Source organism: Giraffa tippelskirchi, chromosome 2 (genome assembly GCF_054371585.1).
Source record: "Giraffa tippelskirchi isolate mGirTip1 chromosome 2, T2T-mGirTip1v1.2.pri, whole genome shotgun sequence".
In the NCBI taxonomy this organism is placed as follows: Eukaryota; Metazoa; Chordata; class Mammalia; order Artiodactyla; family Giraffidae; genus Giraffa; species Giraffa tippelskirchi.
In genome coordinates, this window is record NC_137276.1 from 167,269,964 (window position 1) to 167,288,136 (window position 18,173).

Consider the following 18,173-nt stretch of genomic DNA (forward strand, 5'->3'; position numbering starts at 1 on the left):
CCAGCCCGGCATTTCTCATGATGTACTCTGCATATAAGTTAAATAAGCAGGGTGACAATATGCAGCCTTGACATACTCCTTTCCCGATTTGGAACCAGTCTATTGTTCCATGTCCAGTTCTAACTGTTGCTTCTTGACCTGCATACAAATTTCTTAGGAGGCAGGTGAGGTGGTCTGGTATTCCCATCTCTTCCAGAATTTTCCACAGTTTGTTGTGATCTACACAGTCAAAGGCTTTGGCATAGTCAATAGAGCAGAAGTAGATGTTTTTCTGGAATTCTCTTGCTTTTTCGATGATCCAGCAGATGTTGGCAATTTGATCTCTGGTTCCTCTGCCTTTTCTAAATCCAGCTTGAACATCTGGAAGTTCACGGTTCACGTACTATTGAAGCCTGGCTTGGAGAATTTTGAGCATTACTTTGCTGGTGTGTGAGATGAGGGCAATTGTGCAGTAGCTTGAACATTCTTTGGCATTGCCTTTCTCTGGGATTGGAATGAAAACTGACCTTTCACAGTCCTGTGGCCACTGCTGAGTTTTCCAAATTTGCTGGCATATTGAGTACAGCACTTTCACAGCATCATCTTTCAGGATTTGAATTAGCTCAGCTGGAATTCCATCACCTCCACTAGCTTTGTTCATAGTGATGCTTCCTAAGGCCCACTTGACTTTGCATTCCAGAATGTCTGCCTCTAGGTGAGTGATCAGACCATCGTGGTTATCTGGGTCATGAAGATCTTTTTTGTATGGTTCTTCTGAGTATTCTTGCCACCTCTTCTTAATATCTTCTGCCTATGTTAGGTCTGTAACATTTCTGTCCTTTATTGTGCCCATCTTTGCATGAAAATTTCCCCTGGTATCTCTAATTTTCTTGAAGAGATCTCTAGTCTTTCCCATTCTATTGTTTTCCTCTATATCTTCACATTGATCACTTAGCTCTCCTCGCTATTCTTTGGAACTCTGCATTCGATTGGGTATATCTTTCCTTTTCTCCTTTGCGTTTAGCTTCTCTTCTTTTCTCAGCTATTTGTAAGGCCTCCTCAGACAACCATTTTGCCTTTTTGCATTTCTTTTTCTTGGGGATGGTCTTGATCACTGCCTCCTGTACAATGTCACAAACCTCCGACCATAGTTCTTCAGGCACTCTGTCTATGAGATCTAAACCCTTGAATCTATTTGTCATTTCCACTGTATAGTCGTAAGGGATTTGATTTAGGTCATACCTGAATGGTTTGTTTTCCCTACTTTCTTCAATTTAAGTCTGAATTTGGCAATAAGGAGTTCATGATTTGAGCCACAGTCAGCTCCTGGTCTTGTTTTTGCTGACTGTATAGAGCTTCTCCATCTTTGGCTGCAAAGAATATAATCAATATGATTTCTATATTGACCATCTGGTGTTGTACATGGTAATCTTCTCTTGTGTTGCTGGAAGAGGGTGTTTGCTATGACAAGTGCGTTCTCTTGTCAAAACTCTGTTAGCCTTTGCCCTGCTTCATTCCGTCCTCCAAGGCCAAATTTGCCTGTTACTCCAGGTATCTCTTGACTTCCTACTTTTGCATTCCAGTCCCCTATAATGAAAAGGACATCTTTCCTGGGTGTTTGTTTCAGAAGGTCTTGTAGGTCTTCATAGAACCGTTCAACTTCAGCTTCTATCAGCATTACTGGTTGCAGCATAGACTTGGATTGCTGTGATATTGAATGGTTTGGTAGCTGTTAATTGTATTGCTTTTTAAAACCTTTCTGTAAGTTTGAATTCTTTAAAAATAAAATGCTATGTTGTGGGGGAAACAGGTATACAAATGAAAAAAAAAATTCTTTTCAGTCACTAACAAGATCTCTATATACTGCTATGAAATGATTTACATAGTTAGATGGAAAAAGATTCAAATCAATATGAATAGTATACTGCATTTATGAAGGAATAATTTTAAAAGACTATATAAGTAAATATATAAATATAAATGTATTAACATATGTGGGCTTCCCTGGCGGCTCACTGGTAAAGAATCCACCTGCAATGCGGGAGACCTGGGTTCAGTTCCTGGGTTAGGAAGGTCCCCTGGTGAAGGGAATGACTATCCACTCTAGTATTCTTGCCTAGAGAATTCCATGGGCTGTATAGTCCATGGGGTCGCAAAGAGTCGGACATGACTAGGCGACTTTCACTTCATTTCACTAACATATGCACATAGAGTCTCTAGAAGGAAACACCAGTGGTTGACTCTGGGGAGGAGAAATGGGAAGAGAATTGCCTATTATGAAAATTACAGGCTTTGAAATTTACCATGTACATATTTTACTTGTCTATGCATGACTGTTGATGTCTGTAAATATACATGCATTAACTTTTTTAAAAGTCATTATGAAAATATCCAAGAAGATGTAGACTTAAAAGAATATAAAGCCAAGTACATGACACAAACCCTATAATTTAAAGGACAGGTGGAGGAAGAAACTTACCAAATAGACTAAACAACAAGAAGAGAAAGGAAAAAAGATACAATAGGAAAAATTGTTTCATGGAAATGAAGGGATGAGATTATGTCAAGAATAAAGTAAAACATCAAACTATTAACAGTGATCTATTTTATTTGATTCTAAGTTTTCTAAAATAAACATTATTTTTGAATTTAAACAATGAATTATTTTCAAAAGCAAGCACTGAACAACATGTGTGACAAGACAGAGGGGACACATAAAACAAGGTCTCTAGAGTGGCTGCAATATCTGGTGACCCAAAGGACGCTGGTGAAGTTAATGGTCACTGAAAGAATTATAAGGGCAGAAAGAGATCATAGTAAACCAAGACAACAGAGGTAAGGGAATAGGGTACAAGTATAGTCTATACTTTCAAAATATTAGAAGGGAACATACATCAAGAAGTTTTTTAGGGCTTTTTTGTTTTTTTAAAGATCAGCAGGCTATAACATACTTATGAGCTGAGAGAACAGAGCCAGTAGAAAGGAAGCATACGAAAAACAGATGAATAGCTACAGGTTGGGGAAACATGGGGCAGAGGTTTAGAGAGAAACAAAAGTGGGAGTCAGTGGGGGCAGGGTGGACAGGAGATGGGATTAAGGGTGGGGCGGGGAAGAAAGGGCTGAAGTAAAGAGTTCAGATTTTTAAAAATCACATTCACCTTCAGAGGATGCTAGGGTATCAATATATTGCTTGAAAAATAACTAATAAAGGGAAGGAATTTTTTGAAGTGAGGATGTTGAGGTAAGCAGAAGCTTCCTATGATAGCCACAAAATGTATTAGAACGATACTATTCAAATGTCTGTAATAATTGAGAAACATTCACTTTTTAAACTTCAGTGAAAAAAAGGACACAAAGTTACATAATGGTATGAAATGTGTGTATATATATGATAGATATTAATAAAATAAGAGAAAATTGGGGGATTTTTCTTTTCTTCTTTATACTTTTCCTTCAAACTCTTTATGTACAGAACACACGAAAAAGGCATTTTTTTTTGAAAAAAGCAATCACTGCATCTTAACATAGATATAATGCTACTAAAGAAATAAAAACTTCCATTGAGCTTTAATAGGTACGTAATTTGTTTAAAAGGTAGTAACAGATCTATGGGAAATAAAGAACTTCAGGAATAAAAGCATGTTGACTTTTAGTTATAGTATCCATTACAAACAATTTTAGAATCAAAGCCGTAGTAATGAAGTGATCCTTGAGCCTATGTAGTCTAAAACTTTCCTCTTGCAGAATAGAAAAATGAGATCCAATAAGGTAAAATAACCCACCCAAGGTCACAAAGTTTACTACTGGCAAATGTGACCCAGGTATTCTGACTTCCAGGTCAGCATTTCTACTTCTGTATCAGAATACTCGTTTTTTTTCTAGTGCACCACATGTGAATTACTTCTGGTTGGCATCAGCCTAATTAAGATCATAGTTCCAAGGCTGATGCTTAAAAGAACACAGGAAAAATAAGCCCAATGTGATAAAAGCTTATGCATTTGTGAGGTGTCAATTCACAATAACATCTCTAAACTCAGAACAAAGTATGGAAATGAGCGAAAATAATCTAATTTACACATTACTGTGAACACCAAATCAAATTTACCAACTTGAAAAAAAGCTGTACTCATCCTAAACCTCCCCCAGTCTGAACTTAGATACCAAAGAAAAACTTCAGTACTGGGCATTGTAATAAGTCGCTCATTATCACCCTAAGAATCAGTTATTAATCCAGAAGAAACAAACTCATGCTGGACCTTTAAACAACATTAACTACACAGGAATGTTGATTCCTGTGGGTTCTCAAATTTAAATTGCCTCAGGCACCAAGTTACATACTAGAAGATAAATGTGGCAATCATTTTTAATACTTAAGGAGAGTATTTAGAATTCACAGCCTTAAAAAATCAAATCTGAAATTAATATCAATATATTGCTCACATTCAGGACACACACTATACATTTTCAGCTAGATCTAAAAATATGGCCCCAAAATAAACCCTTTGCTCTTAAATCAAGTATTAAAGAAATGCTGAGGCCACTTAATCTAGGTACTGTCTTTCCACTTCCTCTGTTACTACCATGATCTGAGTTAACACCAATACAGGTAAGTTAAGAACAGATAAAGGTTTAAGGCCCATGCTCGGGATTTTGCACTCAAGTCTACACAGTGGACCACCTCAAAAAGATCTACTTTATTAATCAAAAATTATCTACAGCAACTGTAGAGATTATCCCGAACACAAAGTACAGTGATTAACAGAGAAAAGGCTAAGAAGTATGTCTTAAGTTCAGTGGCTTTAATGAGAATAAAAAGAACCTTTTAACCAACACAAGTCACAAACAATGATAAAAGAGATGCTAAGGGAAGATTAAAAGAGAGAGAATTCAGGTCCTTAATTTTGTATATATTTTCTTTCAGGTTAATTCCAGCTATAAAGGATGTACTGTTGAAATTAATCTAGTTTGCACACCTAATCTCATCCTGCTAAGAGCTCTAAGTTTATCACAGTGCTCTCTGCAATCTGACATTTTTCTCCATTTGTTAGCCTATTGTCCATTCCATCTTTCAGGAATCCAACACTACATAGCACTCCTTCATTATTTTCATAACAAGACAAGGAAACATATTTCCAAGCTCCAGTCACTTACTAGAACATTCTCTCTATACAGATGTAAAAACCCCAATAACTTGGAACAATAGGAATCTCTACTTTTGGTCCAGTGAATTTCCAAAAGTAACAATTCTCATTTAGGTGAGAGGATCAAAATTTGCTGGAAAATACCTTAAAACTACCAATGAGTGACAAAGTACCTATAGATTACATTCCCCCAACTTTGTACTCTTTTGCTTCCTCACTCCTCTCTTAAAGCATCACTGTTTTAGGAACCTCAACTGTTGATGAGTATATTTGGATTATGGCAGAACAAAGACTTAAAACAATGCTAAGAGAGTAACATAACCAGGTGTCCCTAGCCTCTAGATAGCTAAAAACACCACATGGAACAATTTACAGTTCCCTGGGTCAAGTGAGAAAGCAATGTTGTTGGGGTGAATTTAGTCTAGGATGACAGTGAAAAAGAATTCCATATCAACCATCAGAAAGAGACATCTTCAAAGATATAAGCGTCCCAAACTATAAAAGACCACTATAACTTTTTCCCCATTTGTAATTCACCCCATGCTGCTTTCATACCCCACCACCATAGTTTTAAGGAACTGTTTAAAACAAAAAAAAACCCTGAAGCTCCTGGGGAAATTGCAGGCAATAAGAAGCTTCAAAAATGTAGGGAAAATGCTCAGCTCCCTCTTACCCTCCATGAAAATATATACCTTTACTCTGCCTGAAATTTCTGTTTCTTGAAAATCTACCTATTAATCTGGATTAAGAAAAGTGTTTTCCTGCTTACATAATAGGTGCTAATATTAATTTTTAGCATTTAAAATCTGAATGTCATATATTTATATGGTTCAAAAAGTAAAAATTAAGAAGATATATATTGTGAAGATTCCTAATCCTACTCTGCTTCTTATCTATCCAGTTCCCACTACATTTATTAGTTTCTTATCTTTCCAGACTTTCCTTGTGCAAATTAATGCAAATTACAGTTATTTCCCAGGACATCTTGATGAGGGGAGGTTGGGGCCAAGCTGAGAGAGACTGGTGGGTACAATGTCAGAGAACCTGCTCTGTCTCTCAGTGGCTTTCTCAAAAAGGCCATAGTTCTCAGACAGCAAAAATTTGTACATCTGACTATGAAACACAAATCAGACTCCTGAACCCTGGCTCCATTCTGGCTAGGGCTCTGGTGTCCCTACCTGGCTCGTGTGAAGAGGAACACTCTGCCACTCTGTTAGAAAGGAAAGCTCCATCCACCATTTCTTAAGAGCTGGCCAAGTGTAACAAGCTGTACTTTAACTAAGTAGAGCCACACCTAATGAACCATCAAAGTCCGGAGAATGTGCCTCCAGTCTTTGCTTAAATCTGGTGGTGGTGGGGAGGTGTGTGTACATATGAACAGACTGCTATCTTTAGAGCTGTTTCAGGTTTACAGAAAATTTAAGCAGATGGTACAGAGTTCCCATATATCCACTCTTTCCCCTACTCAGTTTCCTCTATCATTAACATCATGCACTAACATTGCAACTGATGAACCAACAGTGACATACTATTATTAACTGAAGTCCATGGTTTACATTAGGGCCCACTCTTTGTGTTGTACATTCTACTGGTTTTGACAAACGTATAAAGACATAGGGCTTCTCTGATGGCTCAGACAGTAAAGAATCTGCTTGCAATGCAGGAGACCCAGGTTCTATCCCAGGGTTGGGAAGATTCCCTGGAGAAGAGAATGGCTACCCACTCCAGTATTCTTGCCTGGAAAATTCCATGAATAGAGCAGCCTGGTGGACTACAGTCCTTGGAGTCACAAATGAGACTGAGCAACTAACACTATATATATACTATAATGACATAACCACTATTATAGTAAGAACAATTTCACTGCCCTAAAAACCTCATGCTCCCTTTCTCCATCCTCCAAATCTTTTCACTTACTGTCTTTAGAGTTTTTCCTTTTCCAAAATGTCATATAGTTGAAACCATTTAGTACATAGTTTTTTTTCAAACTGGCTTCTTTCATTAAGCAATATGAACTTAAGGTTTAGCCATGTCTTTGTAGCTTGATAGCTCACTTCTTTCTATTACTGAATAATATTCCATTGTATGGTTTGCTGAAATCTGTTTATCCATTCACCATTCACTTTTTTTTTTCACATGTTGGATTTATTTGGATGTATTCTGCCATTTTTTTTTTTTTTTTTGGTTGTGCTGCACACCATGTGGAAACCTTAATTCCCCTACCAGGGATTGCATTGGAAGCATGGAGTATTCACCACTGGACTACCAGGGAAGTCTCCTTCATTTTATAAGAAATGAAACTGAGGAACCAGAAAGTAAGGTGGGCAATTCAAGGTCATGGAGCTAATCAGTAACTCAGCTGGAGTCACCCCTCTCTCTCACTCTTCCACAAACAAAAATCGGCTCTCACACTTCTACGCTACTGTTCTTTCCACTATATCAAGTTTTTTTTAAAAAAGGCAAGAGAAGATCTTATTTATTAGCTTTTTCCAGTCAGCAGTCTCCAAATTGCCTTTGTTTCTTTTTGGCAGGTTGTTTAAGTGGTTTGAAATTGATGCCCTACTGGAATAAAGCTAAACAGCTAAGCAACTACGGCAGGAATGCCAAGAGATAGCAGCCAGCTGCCCTCTGCCTGAAAGGGAACAGGGGCTTTACCTGCAGGCCCGGGATGTTCAGGAGAGGAACTGGGAAATCATAAGAAGACCCTCAATCCCCCTGGAGGGACAGCTTGGCTGCCTGAAAGCTGTGATGTCCTCTGCTCTTGGCTTCATGTGGCTGAGGACTTTCAGAGGGTACTCAAGCTGCCACTATCTTGCGTATTCCCCAAACTGACAGCAACTTTAAAACAGAATATAAAGTGCCTTGATTGGGTTCTTACAAATGATATTTTTAGCATCAGTTCAGTTCACTTCAGTCACTCAGTCGTGTCCCACTCTTTGCGACCCCATGAACGGCAGCACACCAGGCCTCCCTGTCCATCACCAACTCCCTGAATCCACCCAAACCCATGTCCATCGAGTCAGTAATGCCATCTAGCCATCTCATCCTCTGTCGTCCCCTTCTCCTCCTGCCCTCAATCTTTCCCAGTGTCAGGGTCTTTTCCAATGAGTCAGCTCTTCGCATGAGGTGGCCAAAGTATTGGAGTTTCAGCTTCAACATCAGTCCTTCCAATGAACACCCAGGACTGATCTCCTTTAGGATGGACTGGTTGGATCTCCTTGCAGTCCAAGGGACTCTCAAGAGTCTTCTCCAACACCACAGTTCAAAAGCATCAATTCTTCGGCGCTCAGCTTTCTTTATAGTCCAACTCTCACATCCATACATGACTACTGGAAAAACCATAGCCTTGACTAGACGGACCATTATTGGCAAAGTAATGTCTCTGCTTTTTAATATGCTATCTAGGTTGCTCATAACTTTTCTCCCAAGGAGTAAGCGTCTTTTAATTTCATGGCTGCAATCACCATCTGCAGTGATTTTGGAGCTCAGAAAAATAAAGTCAGCCACTGTTTCCACTGTTTCCCCATCTATCTGCCATGAAGTGATGGGACCAGATGCCATGATCTTATTTTTCTGAATGTTGAGCTTCAAGCCAACTTTTTCACTCTCCACTTTCACTTTTCATCAAGAGGCTCTTTAGTTCTTCTTCGCTTTCTGCCATAAAGGTGGTGTCATCTGCATATCTGAGGTTATTGGTATTTCTCCCAGCAATCTTGATTCCAGCTTGTGCTTCATCCAACCTAGCATTTCTCATAATGTACTCTGCATATAAGTTAAATAAGCAGGGTGACAATATACAGCCTTGACGTACTCCTTTTCCTATTTGGAACCAGTCTGTTGCGCCATGTCCCGTTCTAACTGTTGCTTCCTGACCAGCATACAGGCATACAGGTTTCTCAAGAGGCAGGTCAGGTGGTCTGGTATTCCTATCTCTTTCAGAATTTTCCACAGTTTACTGTGATCCACACAGTCAAAGGCTTTGGCATAGTCAATAAAGTAGAAATAGATGTTTTTCTGGAACTCTCTTGCTTTTTTGATGATCCAACGGATGTTGGCAATTTGATCTCTGGCTCCTCTGCCTTTTCTAAAACCAGCTTGAACATCTGGAAGTTCATAGTTCACGTATTGCTGAAGCCTGGCTTGGAGAATTTTGAGCATTACTTTACTAGTGTGTGAGATGAGTGCAATTGTGTGGTAGTTTGAGCATTCTTTGGCATTGCCTTTCTTTGGGATTGGAATGAAAACTGACCTTTCCCAGTCCTGTGGCCACTGCTGAGTTTTCCAAATTTGCTGGCATATTGAGTACAGCACTTTCACAGCATCATCTTTCAGGATTTGAAATAGCTCAACTGGAATTCCAACACCTCCACTAGCTTTGTTCATAGCGATGCTTCCTAAGGCCCACTTGACTTCACATTCCAGGATGTCTGGCTCTAGGTGAGTGATCACACCATCGTGAATCTCTTATGAGTATACAGTAGAAGTGAGAAATAGATTTAAAGGACTAGATCTGATAAACAGAATACCTGATGAACTACGGATGGAGGTTCGTGACATTGTACAGGAGACAGGAATCAAGATCATCCCCAAGAAAAAGAAATGCAAAAAAGTAAAATGGCTGTCTGAGGAGGCCTTACAAATAGCTGTGAAAAGACGGGAAGCGAAAAGCAAAGGAGAAAAGGAAAGATATACCCATTTGAATGCAGAGTTCCAAAGAATAGCAAGGAGAGATAAGAAAGCCTTCCTCAGCGATCAATGCAAAGAATTAGAGGAAAACAATAGAATGGGAAAGACGAGTGATCTTTTCAAGAAAATTAGAGCTACCAAGGGAACATTTCATGCAAAGATGGGCTCAATAAAGGACAGAAATGGTAGGGACCTAACAGAAGCAGAAGATATTAAGAAGAGGTGGCAAGAATACACAGAAGAATTTTTAGCATAATAGTGGCCAAAAAAAAAAAAAGAGAGAACTAATTTACAATGTGTAAGTGTCAAAAACTCTTCAGAGAAAGTGAGTAAAAACAGGGAAAGGAAAAGGGGAGATGTGCATAACTTCAAAAAAGGAAGTTTCAAAAGTTTACAAAAAGAGTAAAAGAAAAAGTATGTTCTGATAGCTATAGTCTCTGAAGAAATTCCTCTGGAAAACAAAATAGTTGGCAATATCTGAGAAAACTTAGCGATTTCAGAGGTAGCCATCAATAAAAAAGAAAAACAGGAGCAGATAACTAGGTAGGAAACCCAAAAGTAGGATGAAAACCTGCCTATGAGTGCTCTCCTCTTTCTTCTACTTCTCTCTGTCTACCCAGGTCCTTTCAGGTCCTGCTAACCCCCTCAAGAGCTTCCTTCTCATATCCTGACTCCTCTTTCAAACTCTCTGTTCTTGACATTTATTTGTGGACTTCTCTGCCTCCCAATTCAATTCCAGGGCCTGAGACTGCAAGGCCCTTGTCACACATATCTTGGTTTCCCCAGAATACCTCTAAACAGTGCCTCCTGCAGAGCAGATAATAAATAAATATGTGTTAGTTAAGTCGAAGAAGCCAACTAGAAAGTAGTGTTTTTAAGGGGAGAGGAAACTAGAGTAGTATAAAGGATACAAAATCTGAGCACAGTAAGTTGTACTAATAACCAAATCAGTCTAAATCAATTGTGTAACAAGTAGAATCAAAAGGCACAGTCACCTGAAATTGCAAAAATAGCACAGTACCTGCATGAGACTTTCTATGGCATGAAAGCCTCGAATTAAATTCAGAGCAGCACATAAAAGACTAAGGATAAATGCCACAATCCCTGAAAGAGTTGCTGGTTCCAGTCTCTGGTGAGCTGAAAAATAAAAGAAATGATCAGAAATGAACATCAATATCCCACATCAATACCTATACTTATATAAAATGAAATTCACTGCTCAATTTAAATGGATCAAATGTTGGTGAATCTTCATAAAATTATTTAATAATATATCTTACAAATTAAATATTTTTTAAAATGCAAAATGTTTGACATGACAGTTTCATTCCCTTGAACTCAAGTTAACTTTTTTCCTACATTTTTAACAAAGATATCTAATTTGCATTTGGGGTACATAGTGCTAAGGAGTTGTCACATTTGCCAATAGGAAAAAATCTTATTGCCTAAATATGTCTACTACTTACAAGTAGCTGCAAATATGTGTATTTTTTTAGCTGCAAATATTTGCGAAGGTGACTTTGCTCAGAAATTCACTGCATAATTACTATTTTTTCTGAAAATGTTTAGAAAACATTTTAAAGGACAAACATAGCTTGCTTTTAAGCAAAGCTCTTCCTTATTTGGATTCCAGGGCTATAAATACCACAGGATATATGTGAAAGCTCATCTATAACCACGGATCTGAACTCTACAATAGAATGAACTCTTACAGTTATGAGGTTCCCGGTCTCTGAAGACCACTTAAAGGTAAAACAACAGTTGATGAAGTGACCAGTTTATTTTACAAACACATGCCCTATCCATCGGGGCTTCACAGTGTAACACATTTAGATATACAATAGCTTCCCTTCATTATCCTGCAGTTAACAAAATTAACTATAGAGTCTAAATGAAAACACAAAATTAAATACATAATCATCTAGACCTCAAAAGGGAGAGAGAGGGAAAAAGAGGACAACAGAACTGTATTTAGATCATTTTATTTTAAATCACTGAAGTGTAAAAGCCCTAACAATGAAATTAATGAGGTAGAACATTAACACAAAGGCTTAAATCTTTGCAACTTATCTTCAGCCATTACAGCAGAAAAGCGTCCCTAAATAATTCATAAAAACACAAAAGCCCACATGTCACGAAAAAAAGTTATTCCCCAAATTCAGTAGGAATCCAAATATAGGATATATTTTCTTAAATTTCTTCTGTGCCAAAGCTAACTGCTTGTTCTCCCTGTTAATTTCCTTGAGACTAATATGAAAGCAAAAACTAAATGTCTTTGTAGAGTATTAGTAACAAATTTTCTATCACTAGAGAAAAATCGTACAACTTAAGAATCTATCCAATGGTCTACCAATTAGTCCTATTCTGCATCCCTCCCTCCATCCTTCCCCACTCCCTCTGGGTAGTAAGGGGGAACTGACCTCCAAGTAAAAAAGAAATCCTTAGCAAGGACCTCAAGCACAAAGCCACCTGATAACTAAACAGATTACAGAAATAACACTTCTAAAGTATACAAGTTTATCTTACTAAAAAACCAAATAGTAATCTATACTGTAATTAAAAACCATAGCCTTTTGTGGTCAAGTAAGGAATGGACACTCTTGAACGAAAAAATATTACTGTTTTAATGTGTTGATCAATACCTATTTAAGAAATAAATAATAATATTTACCAAGTTTCTAACACTTGCCTCTTAGGCCCTTGGAGCACTCTCTTTATAATGATAGTATACGACTTAAAAATTATTTCAAATGACTAGAAACATTTTTAAAGGCATGAAAGCCAATGACAAGCCTCCTTTAACAAGCACAAGGCACAAATTATGCTGAAGGACAGGCTGGAAAGACACCAAATCACCACAAGAAAGAAAATTCTCAAGTGGAGATTCCCCCATTCCCACCCCATCCCCTTCCTAAGACCTGTGGGAACGCTTACTAAGAAAAACTCCATCTGCACAGAATGTGAGGCTGACACTTTGTAAGGACACTTTCTCATTTTAACGAACTGAACGAGATATTTAATCACATTTCAATGAATTGTATTACATATTTTTTATTTTATAAAACAGATTTTAGATGAATTGGAAAAGACCCTAATGCTGGGTAGGATTGGGGGCGGGAGGAGAAGGGGACGACAGAGGATGAGATGGTTGGATGGCCATCTTGAGCCCAATAATTGCATTTTCACGTCAAAATTAAAATTTTAATGTGCCAACAATTAATGGAAAGTTAAAAAAAAATTCCTAAAGAAATAAGAGCAAATCCCTTGGAACAAAAGGGCTATTGGTTATAGTGAAATAATATATTTATTCAGCATACATTTTTGGGCATGATTCTGTGTAAGATGCCGTGCTTTACAGGATTAAAAAAATGAATCACCCAATCTGCCTGCAAGGCGCTTTCAGTCTTTTACAGTGAAATGAACAGATAAGCTCGTGGAAGTAACAAGCATTCTAAATTAAAAGAGTTAGGGAATTCTGAAGAGGAAAGATAACTAGGGGAAAGATGGTGACACCAGAGTGGTAAGAGAATCAAGGTAGGTCTTTAAAGATGGTTAAAACTTAGACACGTACAAATGGGAAGAACTGTACTCCATTAAGAGAAAAGAACATGAAAAGCCTGGAGATGAAAATGGGAGAAGCAAATAATAACAGCATCAACAAAAACCATTGCCACTGCTTCTAATCCTTCTAATAGTGGCTGCTCTCAACGTACCAGGCACCAAGTGCTTCATATATACAATCTCACTCTATCCTTCCAAGAATTCAACGCAGTACACACTACAGTTGTTGAAGTTTTTTTCTGACAGGAAACTATGGTTTAGGGAGATTGAGAAACTTGCCCAAATTGAGTAAAGGAACTGGGATTTAAATTTAGGTGGGTCTTCCCAGGTGGCACAGTGGTAAAGAATCAGCCTGCCAATGCAGGAGATGCAAGAGACCTGGGTTTGATCCTTGGGTTGGGAAGATTCCTTGGAGTAGGAAATGGCAACCCACTCCAATATTCTTGCCTGGAAAATTCCATGGACAGAGAAGCCTGGCAGGCTACAGTCCATGGGATTGCAAAGAGTCAGACATGACTGAGTGACTGGGCACACACACAGCCTGACTCTAGGATTCATGCTCTTAACCACTTTGCTATTGGGCATTGCTATACTGGTTTTGTTTTGCTCAAAAAGATGTTTATAAAAGTAGGAAGAAATTAGGTCAGAAAGGGAGGCTGAAAAAAATTTACAGTCTGAAATATGAAGCTAAAAATTATGAACAAAACAACAGGGAAACATGGAAGAGCAAGATTGATGATTAAAGCTGTTCTTAAAGAATATTAACCTGTAAATGGGTTGTAAAGAGAGTAAAAGTAGAGAGAGATAAATAATATTTTCTTAGTGCCTTCTCACTAGGGATACACAGTCCCATTTATCCTTCAAAACAGTGTACTTCATGAGGTAGGAATGACTAACTTCTTTGTGTTTGAATTTTCTCACCTACAAATTGAGGTTAAATAATTTGCAATAAGATGGCTAGTAAGTGCCATCTTCACAATCAGCAGTTGGGTCTGAAAAGTCCATGCTTTTTCTACAACTCTGCATTAAGAAATTCATGAGTGAGTCATTGTAAGATGTTGACTGAATTGAGGGCCTGAATTAGGATGGTGAGGTAGAAATGGAGAAGAAGAAAGAGGTGAGAGAGATTAGAGAATCTAAAATTATTAGGCTTGGCAACTAACTAGATGTGGGAAACAAAACAGAAAAAAAATCAAGGAAAATGCCAAGGTTTGGAGGGCAGGTATTAGAAAGATAATGGTACTACTAACAGACCCAGTGGAAGAAATTCAGGTTTGATTGAGAATGGAGACATTTTAAACATATCAAACTTGAAGTGATGGTGAGATATATTTAATAAGCAACTGAAGAATGCAAGAACGGTGAGTTGGAAAAACAGATGGGGTCTGCATCTGATGGGATGGGTTTGGAAGAGATTACACTGAAGGAAGTGAGCCAACAGCAAATCCTTGGTAAACACTACCTTCACAGAAAGGAAGAGGAGGCAGGGAAGACAGATGTAGAACAAACAGAAGAGGAGGGAGCAACAGAAGCTCAGGAAGGGGAGACCATCAAGGAGACGTGGCTTACAATGCTTGTAAACAGGCCAAAGACAATCTGAGCTGAAAAAGAAAAAAGATTAGATTTACTGACTAAGATGGTTCTGACCCTTCAGAAAGTATTCAATGGTTTCAGAAGAGTGGCTGAAGGCAAAATTCAGACTGCAAGAAGTTAAATAACTAGCAAAGGTAAGAGACAGAAGCAATAAGTGAACACTTCTGCAGTTACAGGAGAGGAAAACAGGACGACAGCTTGACAGATACAATAGGATTGAAAAATAATTGTTTTTCCCCAGTAATGGGGTGGAGGAAGGAGACTTTAACACATTTATAAGTGGAACAACAAATTCAGTGAAGAAAAAATAGAAGAATCAAGAGAAAGGAAAAAAATTGGTGAAACAGAGTACCAGAACAGTCATAGTGAGTATTCAAAAAGATGGTACTATTCTAACCTCAAACGTCATCATAATACTAGTGTCTATGCTGAGTCAAAGACAAACTTCAGATGGTGCAGTCATTCAGTGATGTCCAAAACACTTGGAGACACAGGTTTTAAAACGCAGAGAAATTTCAAGTCAGTTCTATCTAAATGAGCATAACTTACTACTAAATTATGACTGAGACTAATTGTAAGGTACAAAAACACACTATTTTTTTCACTACAAGACCCTTTCTTATCATTACCACTTGTCAAAAACCTGCATGTCCTTCAAGGTTCCAAGGTCTAAAAGTGTTACTTCCTTTTTATCTTAGAGCATGTATCACATTCTACCTTGTATTTTACTTATTGACTTTTACTTGCTTTTTCCATCTTGAAACCAGACATGTGCTTATTGTCTTTATAAAATGCCCTACAATATTTAAGCATAATACTTTGGAGGAAAAAAAGCAATAAATATTTGTTAGATTATGAGGGTGTGTGTGTGTGTGTGTGTGTGTGTGTGTAAGAGAAGGAGATTGGGAAATCTACTTACATCGTAGGACAACAGCCAAATACAGCCACATTTGTAGGCCACTAATAAATTGTCTAGAAAATTACATAGATTGACAAAACGCTGATTAACCACCAAATATTTATGCTAAAAACAGAGGTATTAGAGAAACTGAGAAACGTGTATTAAATTTAGGGTTTCATAAATTTGTTTTGAAGGATATAAAATTTAAAAGAATAACAACATTAAATGTTGGTGAGGATAGAGGGCAATCAAAACTCTCATACATTGCTTGTGGGAATGTAAAATGGCACAACTACTTCAAAAAACTGGTAGTTTCATAAAGAGTTAAACATGCACATACCCCGTGACCTATCAACTTGACTCCTAATACTTACTTGAGAGAAATGAAAACACACAGCAACAAAAGACAAATGTTTATAACAGGTTTATCTACAATAACCAAAAACTGGAAACATGCTCATGTCCAATGTTTACCCACCCTAGATGGTATGCCCACACAGTGACTACCACTCAGCAATAAAGAGGAACAAACTACAGAGATGCAACATACACATATGACATTGGATTGAGCAAAAGGGGCTGAATACAAGAATTACACTACATAGTCTTGTTTATATAAAGCTCTAGAACAAATAAAACTAATTTAAAGTGAAAAAAATCTCAATAGTGGTTGTCTGGAGTGGCACAGAGACTGACTGGGAAAGGACACAAAGAAACTTTTTAGGGAGATGGAAATGGTCCACACTGGGGGTATGTACTATCATGGTTTTTTACTCTGTATTTTTGATGCTTTGACATCTTAGGGCCTTGCAGACATCAAAGGACTGCCTCTCCCAGGACTATTTAATTCCTAGAGATGGCAAACAACTCACCCGCAAGCATGTCTTTCATAAGCAAACCCCACATCTGGAGCCCACACTCCTAACTACGGGTTCTCATACGCAAGGCCACTATTCCCCTGCCTGAAGCACCGCAGGGGCAGGTATCACTACAAGTATTCAAACTAGCCAATCTTAAATGTACTTTCTCTACCTCTCTGGTTCCTTCCTGGGGAAATCACAGCAAAGACTCTTACTTCCTAATCTGTTGGCCATGCTGTGCCATATGTGAATAAGAGTAAAATCTACATTTTGAAACAGTGTGGTTTATACAACTGTATCCATTTGTTGAACCATACAGCAAATATCTGTGCATTTCAGTATGTGCAAATTTCCCTTAAAAAAGAAAACTGTGGCAAACTATTGGGTATAAGATAGGCTCAACAATGTGTTATACAACATGGGGAATATAGCCAATATTTTATAATAACTGTAAATGAAAAATAACCTTTATAAATTGTATAAAAACTTAATTTAACAAGAAAAAGAGAAAGAACTGTAGAAATTATCAAGTGGATAAGTGGGGAGTGAGGGGAGGTATAGATGAAACAAGAATGTCAAAATGTTGATATAGTTATAACAGGTGGATGATGGATACAAAAGTGTTAATTATAATATTCTATTTACTTGATATATGTTTAAATTTTTCTATAATAAAATGCTTAAAAAAGAAAACAAGTAAAAGTAGGACATAGTATTTAACATATTGACCCCAGCAGAACATCTGTAGGAAAAAGATACCAAAAGTAAGAGAGAAAAAGGCCTGCAAAATAATGTTTATCAAATAACTATTAATCAGATTCTAAAATAAATTCATTTAGGAAAGAAAACTGCAAAACAAAAAAGTATATTTAAACTGGGAGACTATACAGAAAATATTATGCAGGCCTGATCTGAATTAAAAACAAATTTAAAGTTAATATTATGATAATCTCCAATTGCCAATTACTTTAAAATTTTCTCTTTCTTAAGATTTTTCTCTCCCTTTCTTAAAACAATAACAAATTCCAGATTCTCCCCATTTTCCAAGTATCTCTTATTTGGTGATCCAAGATACCGTTGCAATCTACACATCAGAGTGGAGACTTATGGAAGTCAAGTAATACAATGCTGCTGCTGCTGCTAAGTTGCTTCAGTCGTGTCCGACTCTGTGCGACCCCATAGACGGCAGCCCACTAGGCTCCGCCGTCCCTGGGATTTTCCAGGCAAGAATTCTGGAGTGGGTTGCCATTTCCTTCTCCAATGCAGGAAAGGGAAAAGTGAAAGTGAAGTCGCTCAGTCGTGTCTGACTCTTAGCAACCCCATGGACTGTAAGCCTACCAGGCTCCTCCGTCCATGGGATTTTCCAGGCAAGAGTACTGGAGTGGGGTGCCATTGCCTTCTCCAATGAGTTTCTAATAAAGTCTTCCTCCTAGTAGGTCAAGTTGAACCCCT

At 37.8% G+C, this 18,173-nt stretch overlaps 1 protein-coding gene across 8 annotated transcripts in view; it reads right to left on the bottom strand.

The window, feature by feature from the left end:
* SEC22A (SEC22 homolog A, vesicle trafficking protein) overlaps window positions 1-18,173 on the bottom strand; it is a 90,217-nt gene that overhangs the window by 15,391 nt on the left and 56,653 nt on the right. For all 8 annotated transcript variants that reach the window (XM_081571750.1, XM_081571749.1, XM_081571751.1 and 5 more), the window contains one exon: window positions 10,828-10,943. In XM_081571750.1, the coding sequence (XP_081427876.1) occupies window positions 10,828-10,943 (116 nt within the window). The remainder of the gene's footprint in view (window positions 1-10,827; window positions 10,944-18,173) is intronic.